Source organism: Phascolarctos cinereus, unplaced genomic scaffold (assembly GCF_003287225.1).
Source record: "Phascolarctos cinereus isolate Bilbo 61053 unplaced genomic scaffold, phaCin_HiC Scaffold_3;HRSCAF=262, whole genome shotgun sequence".
Classification (NCBI taxonomy): domain Eukaryota; kingdom Metazoa; phylum Chordata; class Mammalia; order Diprotodontia; family Phascolarctidae; genus Phascolarctos; species Phascolarctos cinereus.
Window position 1 is genome coordinate 23,050,731 of NW_027555736.1, and position 22,043 is coordinate 23,072,773.

General features: G+C 39.2%; 1 protein-coding gene across 1 annotated transcript in view; it reads right to left on the reverse strand.

Annotated features, from left to right (window-relative positions):
* Positions 1-22,043, reverse strand: part of TMEM26 (transmembrane protein 26) — a 59,205-nt gene that overhangs the window by 32,197 nt on the left and 4,965 nt on the right. The window contains exons 2-3 of the mRNA XM_020998234.2: positions 6,569-6,647; positions 1,135-1,248 (exon numbers count right to left, since the gene is read on the reverse strand). Coding sequence (XP_020853893.1) covers positions 1,135-1,248; positions 6,569-6,647 — 193 coding nt within the window. The remainder of the gene's footprint in view (positions 1-1,134; positions 1,249-6,568; positions 6,648-22,043) is intronic.

Here is a 22,043-nt window from a genome sequence, read left to right on the forward strand (position 1 = left end):
GCTTCATACATATTTTCATGGTCAGATTCAGAACAAGAGGAATGAATGCAAATTTTTGCTGGCTGGTCACATGCAAGTATGAGAATAAACCTATTAGTTAACTGGTTAGTAAATTTCTATTTTATATGTTCTGCCATCATAGAACCCATTCTCCCAATAGAGCAGATTCTCCCTGTTCAGCACAGCAGAAGAACTACAGCACTGACGTTACGGGAGGACATGGCCAACGGTCACCTAGGATAGGAAGGCATGGATGGGTGGTGGTCTACATCACTGGAGCAAGCATCCACCTATCTAACCAATTAGTTGCAAAATCTTCCCATTTCTAATTTCACATCATCTCTCACACATGACCCTTGTCTCTACTCACATACCCTCATCATCTCTCACTTAGATGACTATAACAACCCCCATAATTGGTCTTCTTGCCTCAAATCTTTTCCCACTCTAGTCCATCTTATGCATTGCTACCAAGTAATATTCTTTACATGCAACTGTGACCAGGTGAGTCCCATACTTCCCAACTCCCCCAACTTCTTGCCTCTAGAATCAACTGTTCAGCTTTTAATGCCCTACACTGCCTTTTCCTCCTGCTCTCTGTGATCTGGCAAATTGGCCTTCTCTATGTTCTTTATTTTTTTTCTTTTTTTTTTCTATGTTCTTTAGACATAACCTTCACCTCCCATCTTCTTCTCACCAGCACCCACATGCCTGGAATTCGCTCCTTCCTTACCTCTGCCTGGAAGAAATGCTCTCTTCTTTTAAGAGGCAGTTTGGGCTCCATCTTCTACATGAAGCCTTTTCTCATTTATCTAATGGCTAGTGCTCATCCTCTGACTCCCTCGTATTAAACTGCTTTGTATATTAACTTCATATTTATATTGCGTATGTTTCTCCATGTCCTTGTTGGCTCCCTCAATAGAATATAAGCTCACGAAGAGCAGGAATTACTTCATCCTTTATACTTGCATCTCCATCAGCTATTACAATATCTAGCACAGAATTGGTGTTTAACAAATAGTTTTTGATTATTTAATTCAATAAGAAATCCATTTGAGTATTGGCCATATATATAAAGATAACTTACCACTTTGCACTAGATCTTTCGATAGAAAAAAGAGAAAACTCCCTTACCGTCTCAAGGAGAGTCTCGGTTCCGGTGTTTTGACTTTTCATCATCTGAGTTCGATTGAAATCCCCCTTGCTACCAATATTTGGAGACATTCCTTCAGCCTGGTTACTGCAATACTAAAATATATATGTGTGTATATATACATATGTGTGTATATACATGTATATGGTATAATAAAATATGTAAATATACAATCTCAAATATTAAGCAAATATCACCCCAACATCTCTCATGTAACTCCTCACCACTCAACATAGTTCAGGCCCTTCACAGCCCTCCCCTAGATTATTGCAATAACCTCCTAATTCATTTGCTTAAGTCATTTTTTACACTAGATGTTTGAATCTGATGGTTCTATGAAATCCTGAGTTTCTCCATGAAGTTCCTGGATCATAAGGCTACTTTCCTGTTGACCACCATGTTTTTGTCAATATTCTACCTTGAGCCACTGAATCCAAAAAAACAGTGTAAGATCTTATTTGTAGACATAAGTACATTAGAAAAAGAAAGATTACAAATTTCAGATGAGAAAAAGCCTTTTATGGTCACTGAAGAGAGGCAGGAAAAGCATCAGAAAGACAAGAAAATGTTGCATAAAATGACTCCATGGAGGCTTTGTGATTTTGGGCAAGTCCCAAATTCTCAGTACTCTGGTAAACTCTCCAAGAACATAAATGGCAGGGAGAGTGTTGGTCTGTACTGTTTGAGGAAGTTTTCTCATTAGAGAATTTTCCAAACTAATGAAATCACAGGCCTAGAAAAACTATAGACACACATGAAGTCCCTGGTGAGAGGCTGGCCAGTCTTCCCTGGGCTAAGCAGGGAACAGCTCACCGCTGGTGGGCCTCAGGGTCCTAAAGTGACTTAGCCCTGGATGGGCCTTCAGAAGTCATCTATTCCATTCCTCTCATTTTGCAGAATAAGGGCTGCAAAGATTAACTGAATCACACAAGGTCACGCAAGAAGCAAATAGCATTAGAACTCGGGTCCTCTGACACCAAATTCAGCAACCTTCCTGCCGAACAGTGCTTGAGTCACAGCAGCCCACAACACAAATGGACTTCAATCCATGAATACAGAGTAACAGGTAGAGCCCTTCCAAGTGGTAAGTAAGCCATCTATCAATATTAATTTAGCACAGGTACTCTAAATGTGTGCTCTTTATTCAACAGCTAATGAGTTACTATGTTATTGAAGGGAATGACCCACAGCAATATTGACATTCTCTCCACAAGTAAAAGCAGAAAATATAAATGAAGAAGCAGAAAAGTCTAGGGGAGGCAGTGACAGTGTAGCAAAATCAGGAATCCTGTTTTCCATTGTTCATTGGAAAGAACAGCAGATTTGGAATCAGTATACCTGAGTCCAGATGGAGCATGGCTCTGCTGAAAATGGAAAATGATCAGGGTGAGCCTTAGGAGCATTTAATTATATTACGGTTAGTAATCCTACCAGGGATGAGGAACTCACAGCCTCGAGGCCACATGTGACCTCCTAGGTCCCAGGTGCAGCTTTTTCTTTCTTTCTTTCTTTTTTTTTTTTGACTAGGCAATGGGGTTAAGTGACTTGCCTAGGGTCACACAACTAGTAAGTGTTATGTGTCTGAGGCTGGATTTGAACTCAGGTCCTCCTGAATTTAGGGCTGGTACACTATCCACTGTGCCACCTAGCTGCCCCCACCCTCCTGGTGTGGCCTTTTGACTGAGTCCAAGATTTCCCTTTATGGAAGGGATTTGTTCTATAAAGTTTGGAATCAGTCAAAGGGCCGAACTTTAGGACCTAGAGGGCCACATGTGATTTGGAGGCCACAGGTTCCCCACCCCTGTACCCTAAGCCTTATGTATGACTTCTGAGCCTTGTTTTTCTCATCCGTAATGTGAGGGTGGTAGGTTGAACCTGCACAGTCCTTTTTTCAAGTTAGCATGAGATCAAAGAGACTGCGATTTTCAATCGTGAGAAGCAGGTCTCCATGTTGTATGGATCGTCTGTGGCCAGTATATGGAAGATTATGGACGAGAGGCGTTAGAGATGAGAATATCTGGATGGCTTTCAATCTGAACCACTGGAGGGAGTATCTACCCTAATGAGATCACAGATCCATTGCAGTGTGGAAGAACTGACCTATCTCCCTCCATGAGAATAGCTCCACAAAATGAAAATCAAATGCTGTCCTGCTCCTTTCAAGGCTTAGCTCAAGAGCCCCCTTTTATTTGAGACCTTTCCTAATTGCCCTGATTGCTCCAGTGCTTCTCTCCTCCTTCCATTCCCTACCCTCCAGTCTTCCATTAATAATGTATTTGTATCCTCTTTATATCTACCTTGAGAAGCCGCTGGTGGTGTAATGGGTAGAGATCTGAGACACCCTGGCTGTGTGCCCCGGATAAATCAACTAACCTCTCAGTTCTCCAGGCAAATCTCTAAGACTAGAAGTGGCTGAGAAAATGCTGACTTAGATCAATAGTTGGAGTTTCCTCAAGGTAGAGTGCCAGGCTTATCTGGAGTCAGTTCATACCAGCCCACAAAAGTCCACCGTTAATTTTCATTATGAGCATTTATTTTTCAGAAATTGACAAGTGCTAATAAATCAGAGCTTGATTTATTGTTTTGTTGATTTTCTATACTTGAGAAAGTCATGGAGAGAATGTTAATGAAGCAGATTAGACTTAAAAGTGTGTTCTGCAGATTTTTTTTCTCTCCAGAGAGCTGATTGTAAAACAGTTATCAGCACCACTGGGAGTTCCCTATGATTATGCCAAAGAAAACACAACTCCAGATGGCATTTTATATTTCCCTGGCTAATTATGCAGTTACACTTCCCATCACCCCTGAAACCACTATTAGAAAGTAAACTCCTTGAAGGGAGGAACAGTTTTTATATTTTCTTACTATCTCTAGAGACCAGTATAGTGCCTAGAATATCTTTGGTGTTTAATAATGCTTGCTGAATTGAATTGAAACTAAATTCCAATCCAATTGAACTAAATTCCAGCTGATTATTGTATCTGATCTCACTTGAAATTCCCATTAGAATGTTCCTGAGGTTAAGACAGCCTTATGGCAAACTGGACAGATTAAACATGATGGTCTCATGTCCAATGACATTTCTTATTAAGAAAATTCTTTTTCTCAAAAAATAAAAAGGGGAAGGGGCTTTTTTGGTTTAAATACTCAGTCCAATGTGTTGTTCATTTTTCTCCTGCCTGAAAAACTTGTAGCCCATCCATCATTTGGTTGGAGGCCAAAATTTACCCTACCAGAAGTGCAGTGAAATCATATTTGGGTTTCCATTTTCACAGGAATTTGTATTTGTGAGAGAACTTGTTCGTGTGTGTGTGTGTGTGTGTGTGTGTGTGTGTGTGTGTGTGTGTGTGTTTCATCTAGGCAGATGCTCAGGATGGAGGGAGCAGAAAGAGGAGAGAGGCGTGGGCTGGAGATGAAGAGCAGGGGGCCTCCCAAGAGCAGTGTTGCAGCCAATGCAAATTTTACAAGCTGGTGAAAAAAAAAGAAAGAAGAAAAAACAACAGCTTTCGTGCATTTGAGGAATTTCAAAATTCCTTTGCAAAGCTAACCTATATGTGACATATACACACCCATGCATGCATTCACACATTTAGAGATCTTGGAATTTCAGGCAGAATTAAATTGAAAAGAAAACAACCCTCATCCCAAAGTTGCTCAAAGTCTAGATTTCTTAGTTATTTTGCTGTTTTTATTATTTTTCCCCACTGAGTTCCTTCTGAGGACTGACAAAGAAAGGCAGTAAAGACCCTAGTTATTTCTTTCCTCCACAGAACCTCAGATTATAATAGGTGACATGTCAGGAATAATTAAGAATTATGCATAAGAACCCCCATCCCTCTGAAGGATAGTGCAGCTATTGGAACCAATCCTGGACTCTAGTCATAGAATAGGGAATCATGTGCAAAAACACTGAGCCTCCGACCTGACCAAGCAGTCTCCCTGCCCCAGGGGGGTTGCTGAAGCCCTGCCAAAGTCCTGCACTCACTTCAGTTGCTGGATTCCTGGGCCCTGTAATGCGCTGAATTTAGAAATGGAAAACCTGGTAGGATTTTTTAACAAGGCCTAATCATCTCATTTCTCCACTTTTATTTTATCCCAAATGCATAGTTTTGTATTGATAGACTCCGATGGCTAGATGTGGGACACTAGCACATTACCCTATCTTTCCTCTCCATTTTAAACAAAATTCATGGAATTCAGTTTCAAAATGAAGATAAATCAGGATTTCAATGGCCAATATTGTTGACTTCTAAAATAGATTTATTCATCACCATCTTAAAATTTTACCTTTCTTATATTATACGGTATGTTTCATTGATGCCCAGTCATTTCTGGGAGAAAAACAATGTTCTTCTCCCAACTGGCCCTCCCCCCTTAGTACAAAAGCTACAATTAATCAAAAATACCTGATAGTGATTGCATCTTACAATGCAACCTCATTCTGCCAGGGTGGTGTGGGACTAGGTCATTATCGCTAAGACTGGAGCTCAGATTCTATCTTAAATATTCACTAGCTGTGTGTTTCTAGGCAAGACCCTTAACCTCTCTCAGACTCAGTTACAGACTCATCTGTAAAAATGAAATGATTCTAATAGCACTAGTACTTATAATAGCACTTCTGTAATAGTAGAAGAAAATGAAATAATATACAGAAAATATTTTGCAAACGTAAAAGTGTTACGGAAATGCTAGTTATTATTATTTTTCCTCATTTTCCTACTTTTGGCACAATTCTTAGTGATAGAAAATCAGCATTATTTCTGTTAATCAAATTATCATTTGCTGAGTGTGTGTGTATGTGTGTGTGTTTGCTCCATTGAGTCTGGCATCCAGAATGAGGCTGCTTGCTTTTCTGTTTGGTTCTGCCTTCATTCAGCCATATTGGAGACGTCATATACATTTCGGGAAACAGCATTTTAGGAAGAATGTTGCCAAATTCCATGATATCCGGAAGATACATGCTCTTTGATGGAGAGTTGAAAGGGACCTTCGAGTCCTTTTCTAATCCAGCCTCCTTATTTTATAAATGAGAGAACTGGGGCATAGGGATGTTAAGAAATCTGCCCAAGATCACATAGGTACTAAGCTTCAGAGGCGACATTTGAACCCAGCTTCTCTGACTCCAGAGCCAGTATTCTTTCCACTATAAGATACAAAGAATTAGAGGTATTGTAAATATGTTGCCAGAAAAGGAATGTGATACTCTTCTGGGCTGAGATTCTGAATGGAATGACTTGCTTTCCTTGACTGTCACTGAGTTATTAAATGACTACTATTGAGTTATTACCAATCATTATGACCAGGGTCTCCAGAACAAGTCTATTTCTCCAGGCAATCTGATCGGGTTGGGCCTGAGATGCTTCACTGGTAAAGGTTGCATTTCTATTTACTATCTTAATTACCTAAAGAAATTACCTGGGTCTCATGATGCAGTTCCAGCAGCCATAATGATGGCACAATGCTAATCAGATAGAAAAATATGGCGGGTGAAAATCTGTGGAGGCAAAGAAAAGCAGTGTCATTTGGAGCAGAACCTGCCTATAGGAATTGTCCTTTTCTAGGGGAAATTGTGCTATGTGATTTCTGCCATATGGATTGCAGAGAAACAATGCAACTGCAAAAGACACTCACAGCTGCCGTTCTCGCTGAATTTCTAATCAAGCTAAGAAATGTTCACTTTGATATGGCGTCATGGGACACCGCCAACGAGTGAGAGGAACAAGACTTAGGCTTTGATTCAAAAGTGTGTTACGCCACCTAAGCCAAATGATCACCCTCCTTCCTTGATTAAAAAAAAAAAAGCAATACCATGCAACACAAAGCTTAGTAATTGATGTCAGTTCCCTTATCTATTCTGTAAAGCTACAAGCCTAAATATTGCCATGCCAATAGGACTATTCCAATACACACACACGTATGGATGTACATAAAACACACATACATATATGTGAGTATACATACACCTATAAACAGATATGTATACATACACTTGGCATGCATATATATCATTTTTTATATTTGTGCATACATTACATATGTATATGTGTGTTTATGCTTATATATATTTTATATACATATAAACGCATGTGTGTATATATATATATATATATATATATATATACACACACAGAAAGAGGAAAAGAATATCATTGTCTACATGTATTTGCATTTGTCACTAATAATACACACGCAATGATATATATGCACACACACACACACACACACACACATACACCTCACACCTGTGACACCTGTGATGTTACTGGCATAGAGAGGTTCTTAGTTGCCTAAAATGGCTTGCGAAAGGTCAAAGAGTCAAAAAGTGTCAGGAAAAAGAATTGACCCCAGGTCTTCATGACTTCTAGGCTGGCCCGGAATCAGCTAAGCTGTGTGAGTCTTCATATATTTAGATACATTTAATGGGCACCACGTAAAATATATATTAAATACTGACTAGATGCCTGTGGGTATGTGTGTGTATTTATATACTAGACTCAATATTTATTTAAAACCATTTCCATTCGTAGTTTTAAGCTTGAACAATCCCAAAAAGCATGAGTTAAAACCAAAGAAGATGAAGTGACAAAAAGGTATATTAGGAAGTTTCGTTATTTTTAACTTTTGTTTAAATGTTTAAGGATATTTTTATTCCCAGATTCTAAAAAAATTCTATGAAGCATGTGATGGTTAAATTTAGCATCATAAATGAATAATATAGGAAAAAGAGGGGGAAGCCAAATCTTTCAACAGCTGAAAGTTATTTATATTTTTATTTATACAGGTTTGAAAAATGAAAACAAAACATGGTTATATACAGGTCTATATACACATATAAACATATTCCTATATATACATAGGGGGCAGCTAGGTGACAGAGTGGACACAGTACTGGGCTTGGAATCAGGAAGACTCATCTTCTTAAGTTCAAATCTGGCCTCAGTCACTTACTAGTTATGTGGGCCTGGGCAAGTCACTTAACCCTGTTTACCTCAGTTTCTTTATCTGTAAAATGAGCTGGAGAAGGAAATGGTAAACCACTCCAGTCTTTGCCAAGAAAACTCCAAATGGGGTCATGAAGAGTTGTACATGACTGAAAATAGCTAAACAACAACATATATACATATGTGCATATGTAAATATACTATATACACAAATCTGCATATACACACAATCTTCTATAGAAATGCATACATGTATATTCTGCATATATCTATACACGTATCTACAAACATCTACATATATGCATATACATACACATATTCACGTACATATACCTACACACACATACACACACACACACACACACATATATATATATATATATATATATATATATATATATATATATATATTATATGTATATACTCTAAGAAAAGATATGCACACACACATACATACTTGTGACTATACTCTGCAAGGGCTGTCCCAGATTCAAACTTCTTTCATTAACATAAATTAGCAACTCAACTGTAACTTGGTATCTTAAGAGAGTTGCACTGAGAAGTTCAAGAGCACACAGCCCTGACAGGCATCAAGGACAGGATTGAACTTAACTTTTCCTAACTCCAAGGCTGTTCTGCTAACACTAAACCACACTGCTTTTCATGTATTTAGGGAATTAAGATATTTTGCAATAAATTTTAAATTAAAAAATTATTCACAAAATTTAAAAAAATTAGATACAACTCCACAGAAATATTCTCTGTGTTGGTTTGGAAAGGAAAAAGGTTATTATCTCAGACCATTCTCTTTTCATTGGAGAGATCGGGGTGGGGGGGGCAGCTATGATAGCAGAATGGTGTGTGCACCATCAGATTCGGTGATTAGGTAAGTTCTTTTTTTCTACTTAATTGTTGGTGTTACAGCAGTGGGAGCGGAGAAGGCATACTTAGAAATAACTGCAAAGTAAAAACAAAAAGTATCAATCTAGTTTAAAAAACAAAAATTAAACATGGGCTGAATCCCTCCAAATCCTCTTGGTGGCTTCTGGGAGCTTTAGTTAAGTTTGTGTGTGTTTTTAAAATGTAGAATTCCAGAACTCCCCCTACTGTCATCTTCCAGTCTTCAAGGGCTATATTCCCTCTATCTTGCCTTGGACAAATAAACATCGTACTGTAACAGCTCCAGCATTTAATCTCTTGGAATCACTGACTTGAAATAAAGTACGAGCTTATGATTTGTAATGACTGCTGAAAGCCTCCATGGGACATGCTGACCTTCTGGGGGGACATCAAAGCCCCCTGCTTCATATAACACGTCAAGAAGAAAAGGAGCTAGTATTATAGGTCTTTGACCCAGGGTAGCAGGGGAAACATAAGGAGAAACCGTTTCCCTTGTGCTAATGGGAAAGGAAGTGAATTTTAAGTGCAAAGGACAGTTGGGATATGAGAGTCTTTGCTTGAAGGTTCCAGCTCTTGGCTGGCCTACAATTCTACAGCTTCTCTTGGGGACAGCCAGCAAAAAATATGTCACCAAATCTCAGAGCTAGAGGGAACCTCAAACTTCATCCAGCATAGCCAGTCCCTGAGCAAGAAGGCACTCTAGAAACTTTCCCAGTAGTGGGCATCCATTTCTGGCTTGAATAGCACAACTAGGTGTGTGTGTTGGGGAGGGGGGGCGGATAGAGAGGTTCTCACGACTATCTGTTTGTTTGTTTGTTTGTTTGTTTGTTTTTTGGTGAGGGCAACTGGGGTTAAGTGATTTGCCCAGGGTCACACAGCTAGTGAGTGTTACATGTCTGAGGTGGGATTTGAACTTAGGTCCTCCTGACTCCAGGGCTGGCACTCTATCCACTGTGTCACCTAGTTGCCCCAACAATCTGTTCTGAGGCAGCTCCAATGGTGTGTAAGCCTTTCTGTACCTTCTACCCATTCCTCCTACTTCTTCCCTCTAGGGCCAATCAGGCAAAAAAAAAAAGTGATCCCACTTTCAAGTGGGATCCTAGTGGGAACACAATAAATCCTTCCTTTCCTTCGGATTTCTCTTTTTGTTGTGGTTGTTGTACAGTCATTTCAGTTGTGTCCAACTCTTTGTGACTCCATTTGGGGATTTCTTGGCGAAGGTATTGAAGTGGTTTACCATTTCCTTCTCTAGCTCTTTTGACAGATGAGGAAACTGAGTCAAATAGGGTTAAAAGACTTGCCCAGGTTCACACAGCTAGTAGGTGCTTGAGACCAAAGTTGAATTCAAAAATGTGAAGACAGCTATGTTGTCCTCGCAGAGTATTCTTCCTTTCTAGGTGAAATATCCATAGTTCTTTGAAGTGTTTTTTTGCATAGCGCGATCTCCAGGCTCTTCGCCATTCTTTCTGCCCTCCTCTAGACCCCCTCAAACTTATTGCCCACCCTAAAGTATGGTACCCAGCACAGGGCACAGCCCTCCAATGTGTTCTGATGAGGGTGGGGCAGAATGAGTCTGCCACCTGAGAAGCCCTGAGGACCACACCTCACTTAATGAAGTCTAGTATCACACCAGGTAGCTAGGTGGTGCCACAGTGGATAACATCCTGGGCTGACAGTCAGAAGACCTGGTTTCAAATAGTACCTCAGACACTTCCTAGCTGTGTGACACCAAGCTAGTCACTTAACCTCTATCTGCTTCACTTTCCTCATCTGTGAAATGGGAATAATAACACCTACCTCTCAGGGTTGGTGTGAGGATCAGATGAGATATTTATTTTTTAAAAATGCATAGTACAGCGCAAATGCTGTTTCCTTCCTTTGGATTTCCCTTTTTGTTATTGTTGTTCAGTCATTTCAGATGTGTCCAACTCTTTGTGACCCCATTTGGTGTTTTCTTGCCAAAAATACTGGAGTGGTTTGCCATGTCCTTTTCCAGTTCATTTGACAGATGATGAAAGGGAGGCAAAGAGGGTTAAATAACCTGTCCAGGGTCACACAGCTAGTAGGTGTCTGAGGTCAAATTTGAACTCAAGACACTAGGTCTTCCTGACTCCAAGTCCCACGTTGTGCACTATGGCGCCCCCTAGCTGCCCTTCTTCCTTTTACTCCTGCCCTATATTTTTGACTTACATTTTCTGAAATCAAATCAAACTCACTAGCTTTTAAAAATTCAAACAAATACCTATCTAGCCATGTGTTTCCCCCATCATTTACATATGATGTTATTCTTTTAAACACTATAAGTCAGGGGTCCTGTTGACACGTCTTTCAATTGCGGTCTATGAAAATGAAAGAACAATCACATAGTCAGGTGTATAATGGCCAGCTAAGTAAAGGTTTGGGTGGTGTGTGTGTGTGTGTGTGTATGTGTGTGTGTGTGTGTGTGTGCTCCAGGAGATCACTCTTAACACATATATTATGTAATAGAAAGAACACTGGAAATAGAGTCAGATGGACAGGATTTGTAGCCAGGCTCTGTCTCTTACTAACTGTGAGACCTTGGACAAGTCATTGACCATCGATCTAGACCGGGACGGGAGCTCAGAGGCCATGGAGTCCAAGAGATAAGAAAATGAGAACTCCAAAGCCTCATGCTTCCCCTCTACAAAACAGGGTGTAGGTAGGGGTGGCCTCCATATTCTGTAAGGAGCCTTCCAGCCCTAGGTCCTATGGTTGTAAGAAATATTATCCTTTAAAATAAGTGACCACCACCACTGGTATTTTAATCCCAATTCTAATCATCTGATTAAAATGGGAAAGCTGCCTAATATTCGTGTAATAAGACATCCTGTAGCAATCCTGTAGCAATATGACCTAACACCAAAGTATTTCTCAGTTTATATTCAATAATTTAGCAATGTTTCCTTTATAAACTGAAATCTGTCTCTCTTGCTCAAAGACATTTTCTTCCTTATACCAACTGGACTTTGGCACAAGGGGCTGCCAATCTATACTTTCTCTCCACAGTGCCCCCTGTTGGTTATAAACTGTATGAAGTGAAGAGGACATTTGGGAATTTGTCAGTTTAGATTATGGCTATGCCCAAACGCAAAAATGTATTTATAACATGAAACAACATTTCAGTAAGTTGCAATCTAGCCAACATGAATCCCATGACACTTAGTAAACTGTTTCTGAGGCATATGTTACCTTAATGCTTCTCACCACAAGGTAAGTATTTGCAGAATGTGTTTAGGAATTTTTAGCTCCTACAGACACATTATTTCTTTTTTTTTCATTAAAAAAGTTTCTATTCTAAGCTTAGAAACCATCAACAAAACATTCACATAAACTACAAAGGATCATACATAAAATGTGAAACTCTGAATGATTTACCATGTGCTTTATTTTTTTACTTGCTTTTTGTTTAAAAGTGTCTATTAAAATGATTTTTAAAATTGACTATTTCCTTCCCTGTCATCTCTGACTTTTTCTTCTTCTCTCTGTGTATATGAGTGTTTCTATGGATGTATTTTTACCCCCTCAGAAGTATCCTGACATAGTGGTTGGAAGAAATGCTTTGCAAATCGCGAAGACCCAAGTTCAAGCCCCGCCTCTGACGCATGGTGGCTGAATGTGGCTGGACAAGACGAAACTCTCAGTCTCCCCAGGCAATTCTCTTAAGCCTCTAAGTTGTAGGAAAGGGTCAGATCTGCACTGGTGGAGGGAGTTTCCCATGCCACTGAAACTTATGGCTCTGGGCAAAGGAAGCCATTCCTGTGTTTTTACTACTGTTGTTGATTATTGTTGAAGCCAGGAAGATGTAGGTTCACATACTGCCTCTGCCACTAACTGTTTGATGCCAAGAAAGGCATTTGACCACAATATACTCCCAAGTAATCCTCTAGAACAGAGGCCCTTGGCGTTCTGGGGGCTCTTGGGCCTCTTCGACAGCTTTGTGAAGCATTTCTGGAATGTTATAAAGCACATGAAATAGAATACAAAGGACCATAAAGGAAACCAATTACATTGAAATAGTTATCGATATACACACATGTATATGTACATATGTAGGTGCGTATGTATGTGTGTGTATATGTGTATATATATATATATGACATACGTGTATACACATACATGTATGTGTATGTTCCTGGGTCCCAGGTTAGGAACTCCCACTCTAGAATTGTTCTACTAGCTATCACAGATCAGTTGCAATCTACTTTGGTGGATAGAGTTCATCACACTATGAAAATAACAGCTCCTTTGTGTATCATTATTTCAATTATAATTGCTATCAATGTGTCATTGTTTTGATTGTGTGCTTGTCACTGCATAGCTTCAGATGAGTCTTCCCACATTTCTTTGCATTTGCCATTTCTGACAATGCTGTCTTTCACGTCTCAGGGACCTTGTACCACACAACTAGGACTGGCACCACAAAACAGCAATGTCCAGACCTTTCATTGCTACCATATTTCCGCCATACTTCATAATTATTGAGTTTTCTTCACCACTACCTGGAAACCAGTGATAGTCCTCCCCATTTTTATGGGTCACCAAGAAAAGAAGCTAAAAAATGAATCTTCCTTTAACCTAAGTGAAGTTTCTACTACTTTTTCTGCCCCCTTTTTTGTTTCTGATGATTTGTACACTAGCTGGTCTCTTTGTTTTCTGTATGTTGACATCAAAACCAACATGCTAATTATGGGCAGAAATCTTAGAGGTCTAGTAAAACCACATCATTTTACTAATGAGGAAGCTGGCATCTAGGCTTTGTTACTAGCTGAGTATACCATAGTGGAGTGACTGGAGGAAGAAGGACCATTTGTAATGCTATGACAATAGACCAGGCAAGAACTAATGGGGGCCAATCGATTATGACGTGGAAAAATTCTAAGTAAAATGCCTATATAATCCCTGCATTTTACCATGCTCTCTCAAGAATTTTGAGACATAAATATTCAACTGCAAGGTATATTTGATTAGAGAGTCTATGTACACTAATACGTGTGCAAGAGCCATCTGGATGAGCTGTTCTGCCAATTAACTTTTCTTCCAAAGGTTATAGAAAATGCCATGATGGACTAAGCATTAACAAAGGCAGAAGACGGACCCCGAGGCTCTTACTTGTGAGTTCTACTATATGTCGGAGTCATATGGAAAACTGTCCAATTCATATTCCCAGCCTCAGTCTTTCCCCTGAAATCCAGATCAGCATTTCCAATTGCCCATTAGAAATCTATCACATCTATCACATGGATCTTCTCCTGGCAATTCAACATGTCAAAAACCCAACCCATCACTTCTCTGCTACACCTTAACTCTTCCTGACATCCCTTTTTCTTTTTGTTGCCCTTTTTTGGTGAGATAATCAGGGTTAAGTGACTTGCCCAAGGTCACCAGCTAGTAAGTATCAAGTGTCTTCCAGATTTGAACTCAGGTCCTCCTAATTCCAGGGTCGGTGCTCTATACACTGCACCACCTAGCTGCCCCTAACATTACTTCAGAAAAAAAATTATGAACTACAAAATCATCAACAAACATAAACATCTCTATATACAAAGCCAGGAAAAGAGAATTTATATATGAAATAGTGACTATTAAATAGACAATCTTAACAGACACTACATTTTACTTGAGAATGTCAATAGTGTCCTCACTGTATGTGTCTTTCTGAAATTCCTTCTGTTCCTTTCTATACATTTTGATATTTAATTAATGCTTTTCTTTATTTTTATTTTTTGTTTTATTATTATTATTATTATTATTATATTATTATCTCCTCCAATCTTTCCCCAGAGCTATTGCCCCAAATAAATAAGAATTCTTCCTTTAAAAATATACATAAGCAAGCAAACCAAATTTGTGTTGTATTGGAATTGTCCAAAAATGTATGCCTCATTCTGCACCCAGAGTGCACCACCTCTCCATTAAAAGGGAGGAGGCATGTTTTCTCATCAGTCTTCCATGATCATCTCTATCTCCTGTTTGGTCATCAAGTATTCCTCTATCCAGAGTTCTGAAAATTAGTTTCTTCCTCATTCCTCTAATTTTGTTTTTTGATCTCACCCTTTACTCATTTGCAACTTATCTTGGTAAATAGAGTGAAATGTTGATCAATACCTAGTTTCTGACAGATTGCTTTCCAATCTTCCTGGCAACTTTTGTCCAGTAGTGAGGTCTTACTCCAAGCAACCTGAGGTCTTTGGGTTTATTGAAGACTAAGCTACTAGCTTCATTTGCTTTTGTATGTTGTTTTATTCTACTGATTGACTTCTCTAATTCTCAACTGGTACCAAACTTTTGATAATTACTGCTTCATAATGTAGTATAGTAGTTACATTTAACGATTCCAGTGACAAGCTACATATTCTGCAAAGAATCAAAGGAAAGATCTTTGAATATAAAGGAAAGGAAAATGGGGGAGGTGGGATAAGACTATTCTGCATTCACTAGAAACCACAGAAGGGAAGGGAATAATGTGTTCCAAAGAGCTAAGGGGCTCAAGATGCAACCCAAGGTGATGTAAGGTGTAAATCTATGTCTAACCATTAATGAAAAATGAAGGATATTCAAGAAAAAATAATTTCCAAAGAGACAACTGTACCTGATGCATTATTTTTTTTTTGCTTTAAAAATACCTCAATCCACAGATACACATGAAAAGTAAACTAATACTGTATCAAGGACAACAGCAACAAAACAACAGAGTGATTATTAATAGATTTCTTTTAAATGCACGCAAAGAGAAAAGAGTGAAAGCAGAAGTCAAATAGAAGTGATGGTGGAGTAACAGTCCTGAAATACCGTAGACTAAACTTCACAACACCTGAGACAGATGAATCAATGCTTTTTGTGGGACTGAATTACAGAATGAGAGGAAATACGAAATGGGAAAGAGGAGGAAAAAGATGGAGAGGAATAAGCAATGTATCCTAATCAAGTCAAAGGCTCGTAATGAAGGGAAAATAACTCTTGTAGTCTCTCAGGAAGAAGAGAGCCTGAAGGAGTATAAGCAAGAAGAAAAATGTAGAAACTGAAACCAGGACAAAGAAATGGGGAAATCTTCTTTAAATGGTGTTGGCAGTACCATAGATGTACGCTCCCGTGGGAGAAGAAAGGTTTTCTATAAAGGGGTTTGAGGACTTACAATAGGCATAATCTGCAGCTATTCAGGGCTTAAAAAAACCACTCATCTTGCCTCAGAAGATGAGTCAGAGCTCCTGAGGGAAATGAGACTGAAAAGAGTGGGAAGGCATGGGCTTATGGAAGAGATTTCAAGGAAAATGGAGGGAAATGACTATGGGGAAGACAAAAGTTAATAATGAGCTTCCATTGAGGGGAAATCCCCTCAGCCTCCTAAGGCGGTCAGTAAGCATTTATTAAGTGCCTACTGTATGCATGCACTGTGTTAAGTGCAGCCCATTCCACTTTTGAACAGCTCTAATTTTTAGGAATTTGTTCCTGATATCAAGCATAAATCTACCTCCTGATTCTGCCCTCTGGGTTCAAGAAGCACTAATCTAATCCCTCTTCCTTGCAACAATCCATCAAATTTTGAAGCGGCCTATCAGGCTCCTCCATAAAAGTCACTAATCAGTCATTCAATAAACATTTACTAAGTAAGGGTCTACTATGCACCCTCAGACATGGTGCACTGTGCTGGGGATACAAAGAAAGGTTAAAGACAGTCTCTAGACTCAAGAAGCTCATACTCTAATGTCAGAGACAAAATGCAAATAGCTCTATGCACAGTAAACAGGAAATAACAAAAGGAAGACATTAGGATTAAGAGGGATTGGGATTTTAGCTGAGACTTGAAGGAAGCTGGGGATGCCAAGGGGTCCAATATTCCTTGATTTTTAGAAGAGGAAACTGGTTTTGCATACTGTAACTGAAAATAAACATCATGAACTAAAGTTCCCTCTCTTTTTTACTTTCTTCCTTCACATCCTGTTTTCCTATAATGAGGTCAAGCCCTTTCCCCCACCACGCAGAGTGTTAGTGTGCCAGATCCGTGAACTTTTGCAGTCACTCATAGCTACCCTCCTTCTCTCCAAGTCTCATGTGCTCCCTCCTTTTTCAACTCCAACTCTCAGAATCCTTATATGTCTTCAAAGCATAGCTCAGAGGCCATCCCCCCTCCTCCAGGAAGCCTTCTTTGTTGCCACTGCTCTCTCACTTCATAATTATCTTGCATTTTCTTGTTACCTATTTACATGCTGTATCCTCTCCATAAAATGCAAATTCCTTGAGATCTAGGAATGTATGTGTGTATGAACGTGTATGTGTAGATATATATGCACACACGCATATATAAACACGTATACATACGTGCATATATACCCACATACGTGCGTGTTGTTCAGTCATTCCAGTCATGTCCGACTCTTCGGGACCCCATCTGAGGTTTTCTTGGCAAAAATGCTGGAGCAATCGGTTTACCAACTGCTTCTGCAGCTCATTCTATAGATGAAGAAACTGAGGCAAACAGGGTGAAGTGATTTGCTCTGGGTTGCACAGCTAGTAAATTTCTGAGGCTAGATTTAAAGATGAGTCTTCCTGATTCCAAGCCCAGCACCCTATCCACTGCACCACCTGGCTGATACACACACACATGCACACGTGTGCACACACATGTGTGTTTGTATTACAGATGAGGAATATGTATACATATATACACACATATATGTATATATCACATATATGTATATATTCCTCATCTGTAAAATGAGCTGGAGAGGCAAACAGCAAACCACTCCAGTATCTTTACAAGAAAACCACAAAGGGGTCACGAAGAGTCAGACTTGACTGGTATGACTGAACAATAACATAGATGGATATAGATAGGTAGGTAGGTAGATAGATGTGTATATGTGTATGTATACACACACACACACTCACACATTTCAATCTTGAGCACCTACCATCATGTTTTTCCTACAGTAAGTGCTTTAAAGAGCTTCATTGAATTGAATTGTGTGAACTGCTTTCATTTCTTTCCCATGTCTAGGCTAGCCCCTGATGCAGCTCACTTGTGGAAAGAACACTGACACCCCTCCTTCACTGAATATGAGTCAGCTTGGTCAGTTAGAGGAGAGCAGGTCAGGACAGCAAAAATTAAATAAAAATTCAAGCTATGGACAAAGTGTTGCACTTTCTCTCAAAAAAATTCACGATGCCTACCCAGAGGGTTGTTTTGTTCAGCAGACAAACAAGAGAGGAGAGAAATAGAGAGAGAGGAGACGAGGGAGTAGGAGGGAGGAAGAGGAAAAAGAGAGAGAGACAAAGAGACAGAGAGAGAGAGAGAGAGAGAGAGAGAGAGAGAGAGAAATATGAGATGAGGTGAGGTGTGAGAACAGGGTGGGTCTTGCTATAATTTCACGCTTTCCATGGTTTTAACGTTCTGAAAGTTCTGGGGTGTGAAGAAGGCTCCAGGGCCTCCAGTTCTGTCCTCTTGCCAGTAAAGTCAGGTTAGATTATTGCATCTCCTTCATTCCCACATACTTTCAAGAGAACATGCTTCAAACTTGTCAAAATCTTGGTAATTTTTCTATCCCCCGAGGAATATTTTACCACTGTTGGCTGTGAAACAACTGAAATATTGTCTTCTATTTGACTTTACTCAAATGGTATGTCACAGATCCATTGGATTTTTGCCCAGAGAAGAGAAAGGAAAAAACAAGAAAAATATGGTAGGGATATACCAACTTCCAGCTCATAAATATGAGGGTCCATGAACAAAACTGCAGGAGCAAAAGTAACATTCCCTCGCATAAATTTCTTGAGCTTAGCCAGGTAAGGCATCAACTCAGAATCTATCTTATAGGATCCCAGCGTGTTAAATCTCCACCATCTGGCAAGTTAGTGGGGTTGATGTAATATGGCCTGTCTCTGGCCAGCTGAGCTCAGCATCTTTAGTTCCATCTTTTCTTTCCAAAGAAAAGTGGGAGGAACTTTTCTTGGATGACTATAATATGTTTGGTGAATTTCAAGGGATTTCAGTAACACTTTCCTCTCTAGCTCTCTTGTCTGTTCCTCATATACTTGCTTGGTCTAGGAGCAGGGGTTAGCAGTAACACAACAGAATTCCTCTTGTCTCCATCAAAACTGAGCAATCCAGAGGGGTCAAATCAAGCTAAGAAGCACTTATTTAACGCTTACTGTGTGGAGAAAGCCAATGTACTCTTAGGTCAAGGGAAGAGGATCTTTTTTATTTTCCTTCAGGTATATGTAACTGAAAAAGGCTACTTTTTTTTACACAGATTTAGTACAATTTAGATCTATCTTGTAAAAGTTGGCAAAGGAGGATTGAACAGGAATAGTGATAAATATTATTGTTAAGAGTATAAAGAAGTTAAATCACTTTAATTTTGTAATACACCAAAATTCTTTTTCTTCGAAGGTTGATGAACAAATTTTTATCTGGTCATAGGAATTAGCAATTCTTGTTAACTCCCTGCATATTTTGCATCATATTTCATAGAATCATATTATAGCAATGGAAGAAACCTCAGAGACCATCTCATTTAACCTCTTCATTTTAGAGATGAGAATACTGAAAGTGAAGGAGGTCAAGTCCTAACATCACTAAGGTAGCAAATGTCAGAGGCAGATTCAAACCCAGGTCCTCTGACTTCAAATTCCACAGTCTTGCCAGTGTGCCATATTGCTTCACTCTGAGACAACTGTGATATTTATTCTCTTTGGTTTATATGTGGTTCTCATTAACTTAGATTTTTTTTTAAAAGAACAGTAGCAAAACATCTTTTTGCACACCACAAATAGAAAGGCCAATCTATTTTACTGGGACAAATTCCTTACTTGTAGATCAACACTTGGAATCACTTACTCTTCAAATATAAGAGTTGGAATGGCTATTGGTGGCCAACTAGTCCAACTGATACAACAAAAGTATCTCCCCATAATAAGTGCAACAAATGGTCCTCTGGCATCTAATTAAAGATGTCATAAGGCAGCCTTGAGGTAGTCCATTCCACTGTGGTATAACTTAAATTATTAGAACATTTTCCTGACATCAAACCTACTTTTTGGCAGCTTCTGTCTGTTATTCCTCGTTCTACCCTCTGGGTTCAAATTCTTAATGTTGTTTCCTTTCAATTATTTCCAACTCTTTGGGACCCTATGGGGTTTTCTTGGCAAAGATAGTGAGGGTGGTTTGCCATTTCCTTTTCCAGCTCATTTTAAAGATGAGGAAACTGAAGCAAACAAGGTGAAGTGACTTGCTTAGGGTCATACAGCTAGGAAGTGTCTGAGGCTAGATTTGAACTCAGGTTTTCTTGACTCCAAGCCCAGTGCTTACTCTATTTGAACTCAGGGGTAACTAAGTGGATTGGTGGATAGAGCAGTGGACTTGGACTCAGGAAGACCTGAGTTCAAGTCTGACTTCAGACATTACCTAGCTGTGTGATCCTGGGCAAGTCACTTCACCCTATATGCCTCAGTTTCCCCATCTGTAAAATGAGCTGGAAAAGGAAATAGCAGATCACCTCAGTATGTTTGCCGAGAAAACCCCATTGGGTCACAAAGAGTCAGAGACAACTGAAAGCAACTGAATAACAACAGCAATAAATCCATCTTCCACAGAGAGCCCTTCAAATACTTGAAGAGAGCCATCAGGACCCTCCTGATTCATCTTTTCTCTAGACTAAATATAGCACTTCCTTCAACCAATACTCACATGCATGGGCTCAAGTCCTTTCTCCATCCTGGTTACCTTGGGCCACTCTCCAATTTATCAATGGCCTTCCCAAACTGTGCAAGACTCTCGGTAAGGTCTCCTGAGGGCAGAGTATGATAGGATTTTCACCTCCCTACTTCAGCCTCTCCTAATGTAGTCCAAGATTTCATGAATCCCACTGTCCACTGTATTACACTCCTTGACTCATATGGAGCTTGCAGCCCACTAAAACCCCCAGATCCTTTTGTTTTTCCCAGAACTGCTATCTCTCTATGCCTCCTCCATATTATACTTGTCAAGTAGGGTTTTTTTTGGTATCCAAGCTCAAGACTTTATATTCATCTCTACTGAATTTCATTTTAATATATTCAGCTCATTACTCGAACCTGTCAAGATTGTTTTAGATGCTGACACTGTCATGTCCCATGCTAGCTAAACTTCCCAACTTTGTCTCATCTGTAGATTTGATAAGCACCCCATCTATGCCTTTATCCAAGTCACTGATTAAAAAAAATAATGTTAAAAAACACACGAGACTACATAATAACAGATCCTTGGAGAAATTCACTAGAGACCTCTGGGCATGTTGACATGGAATCATTAACAACCAGCATTTCTGGAATACATCTGATTGGGCCCTCATCTCATCCATCTTTCACCATCTTCATCATACAAACCATATGAGATATTTTATGAAGAGCTTTGCTGAAATCTAGATAAACTTTATCCACAAGAATCCCATCACTTGGTACATTAGTAATCCTGTCAAAAAACGGAAATGAGTTTAGTCTGGAATGACCTATTCTTAATAAAGAGGGAGGTGATATTCTCACTGTCCTCTACCCTCATAAGACATCAACTCTTTAATGATTCATTCTAGAATTTTCTCAATAATCAAAACCAAAGTCACTGCTTTGCAGACTTTCTCCTATCCTCTTCTTTCTTCTTCTTCTTCTTCTTCTTCTTCTTCTTCTTCTTCTTCTTCTTCTTCTTCTTCTTTTGCTTTGAAAATTGGTACATTTGTCCTTTTAGAATCTAGGATTTCATAAATGTGCACAATACCTTCAATGGCCCAAATCTCAGCTCTTCTAGAGAGGCAATAAGCATTTACACTAAGCCCTAAGGATACAAAGAAAGGCCAAAGTGTTGCCTCTAGACCAGGGGCTCATCCATTTTGTGTTATGTCTCCTTTGGCAGTCTAGTGAAGCCTATCAACCTCTTCTAAGAATAATGTTTCTAAATACACAAAATAAAATACAGAAGGCTGTAAAAGAAACCAATTATATTGAAATAACTATCAAAATAGTTTAGTTATCAAAATATTATAGAATAATATATCTAATGG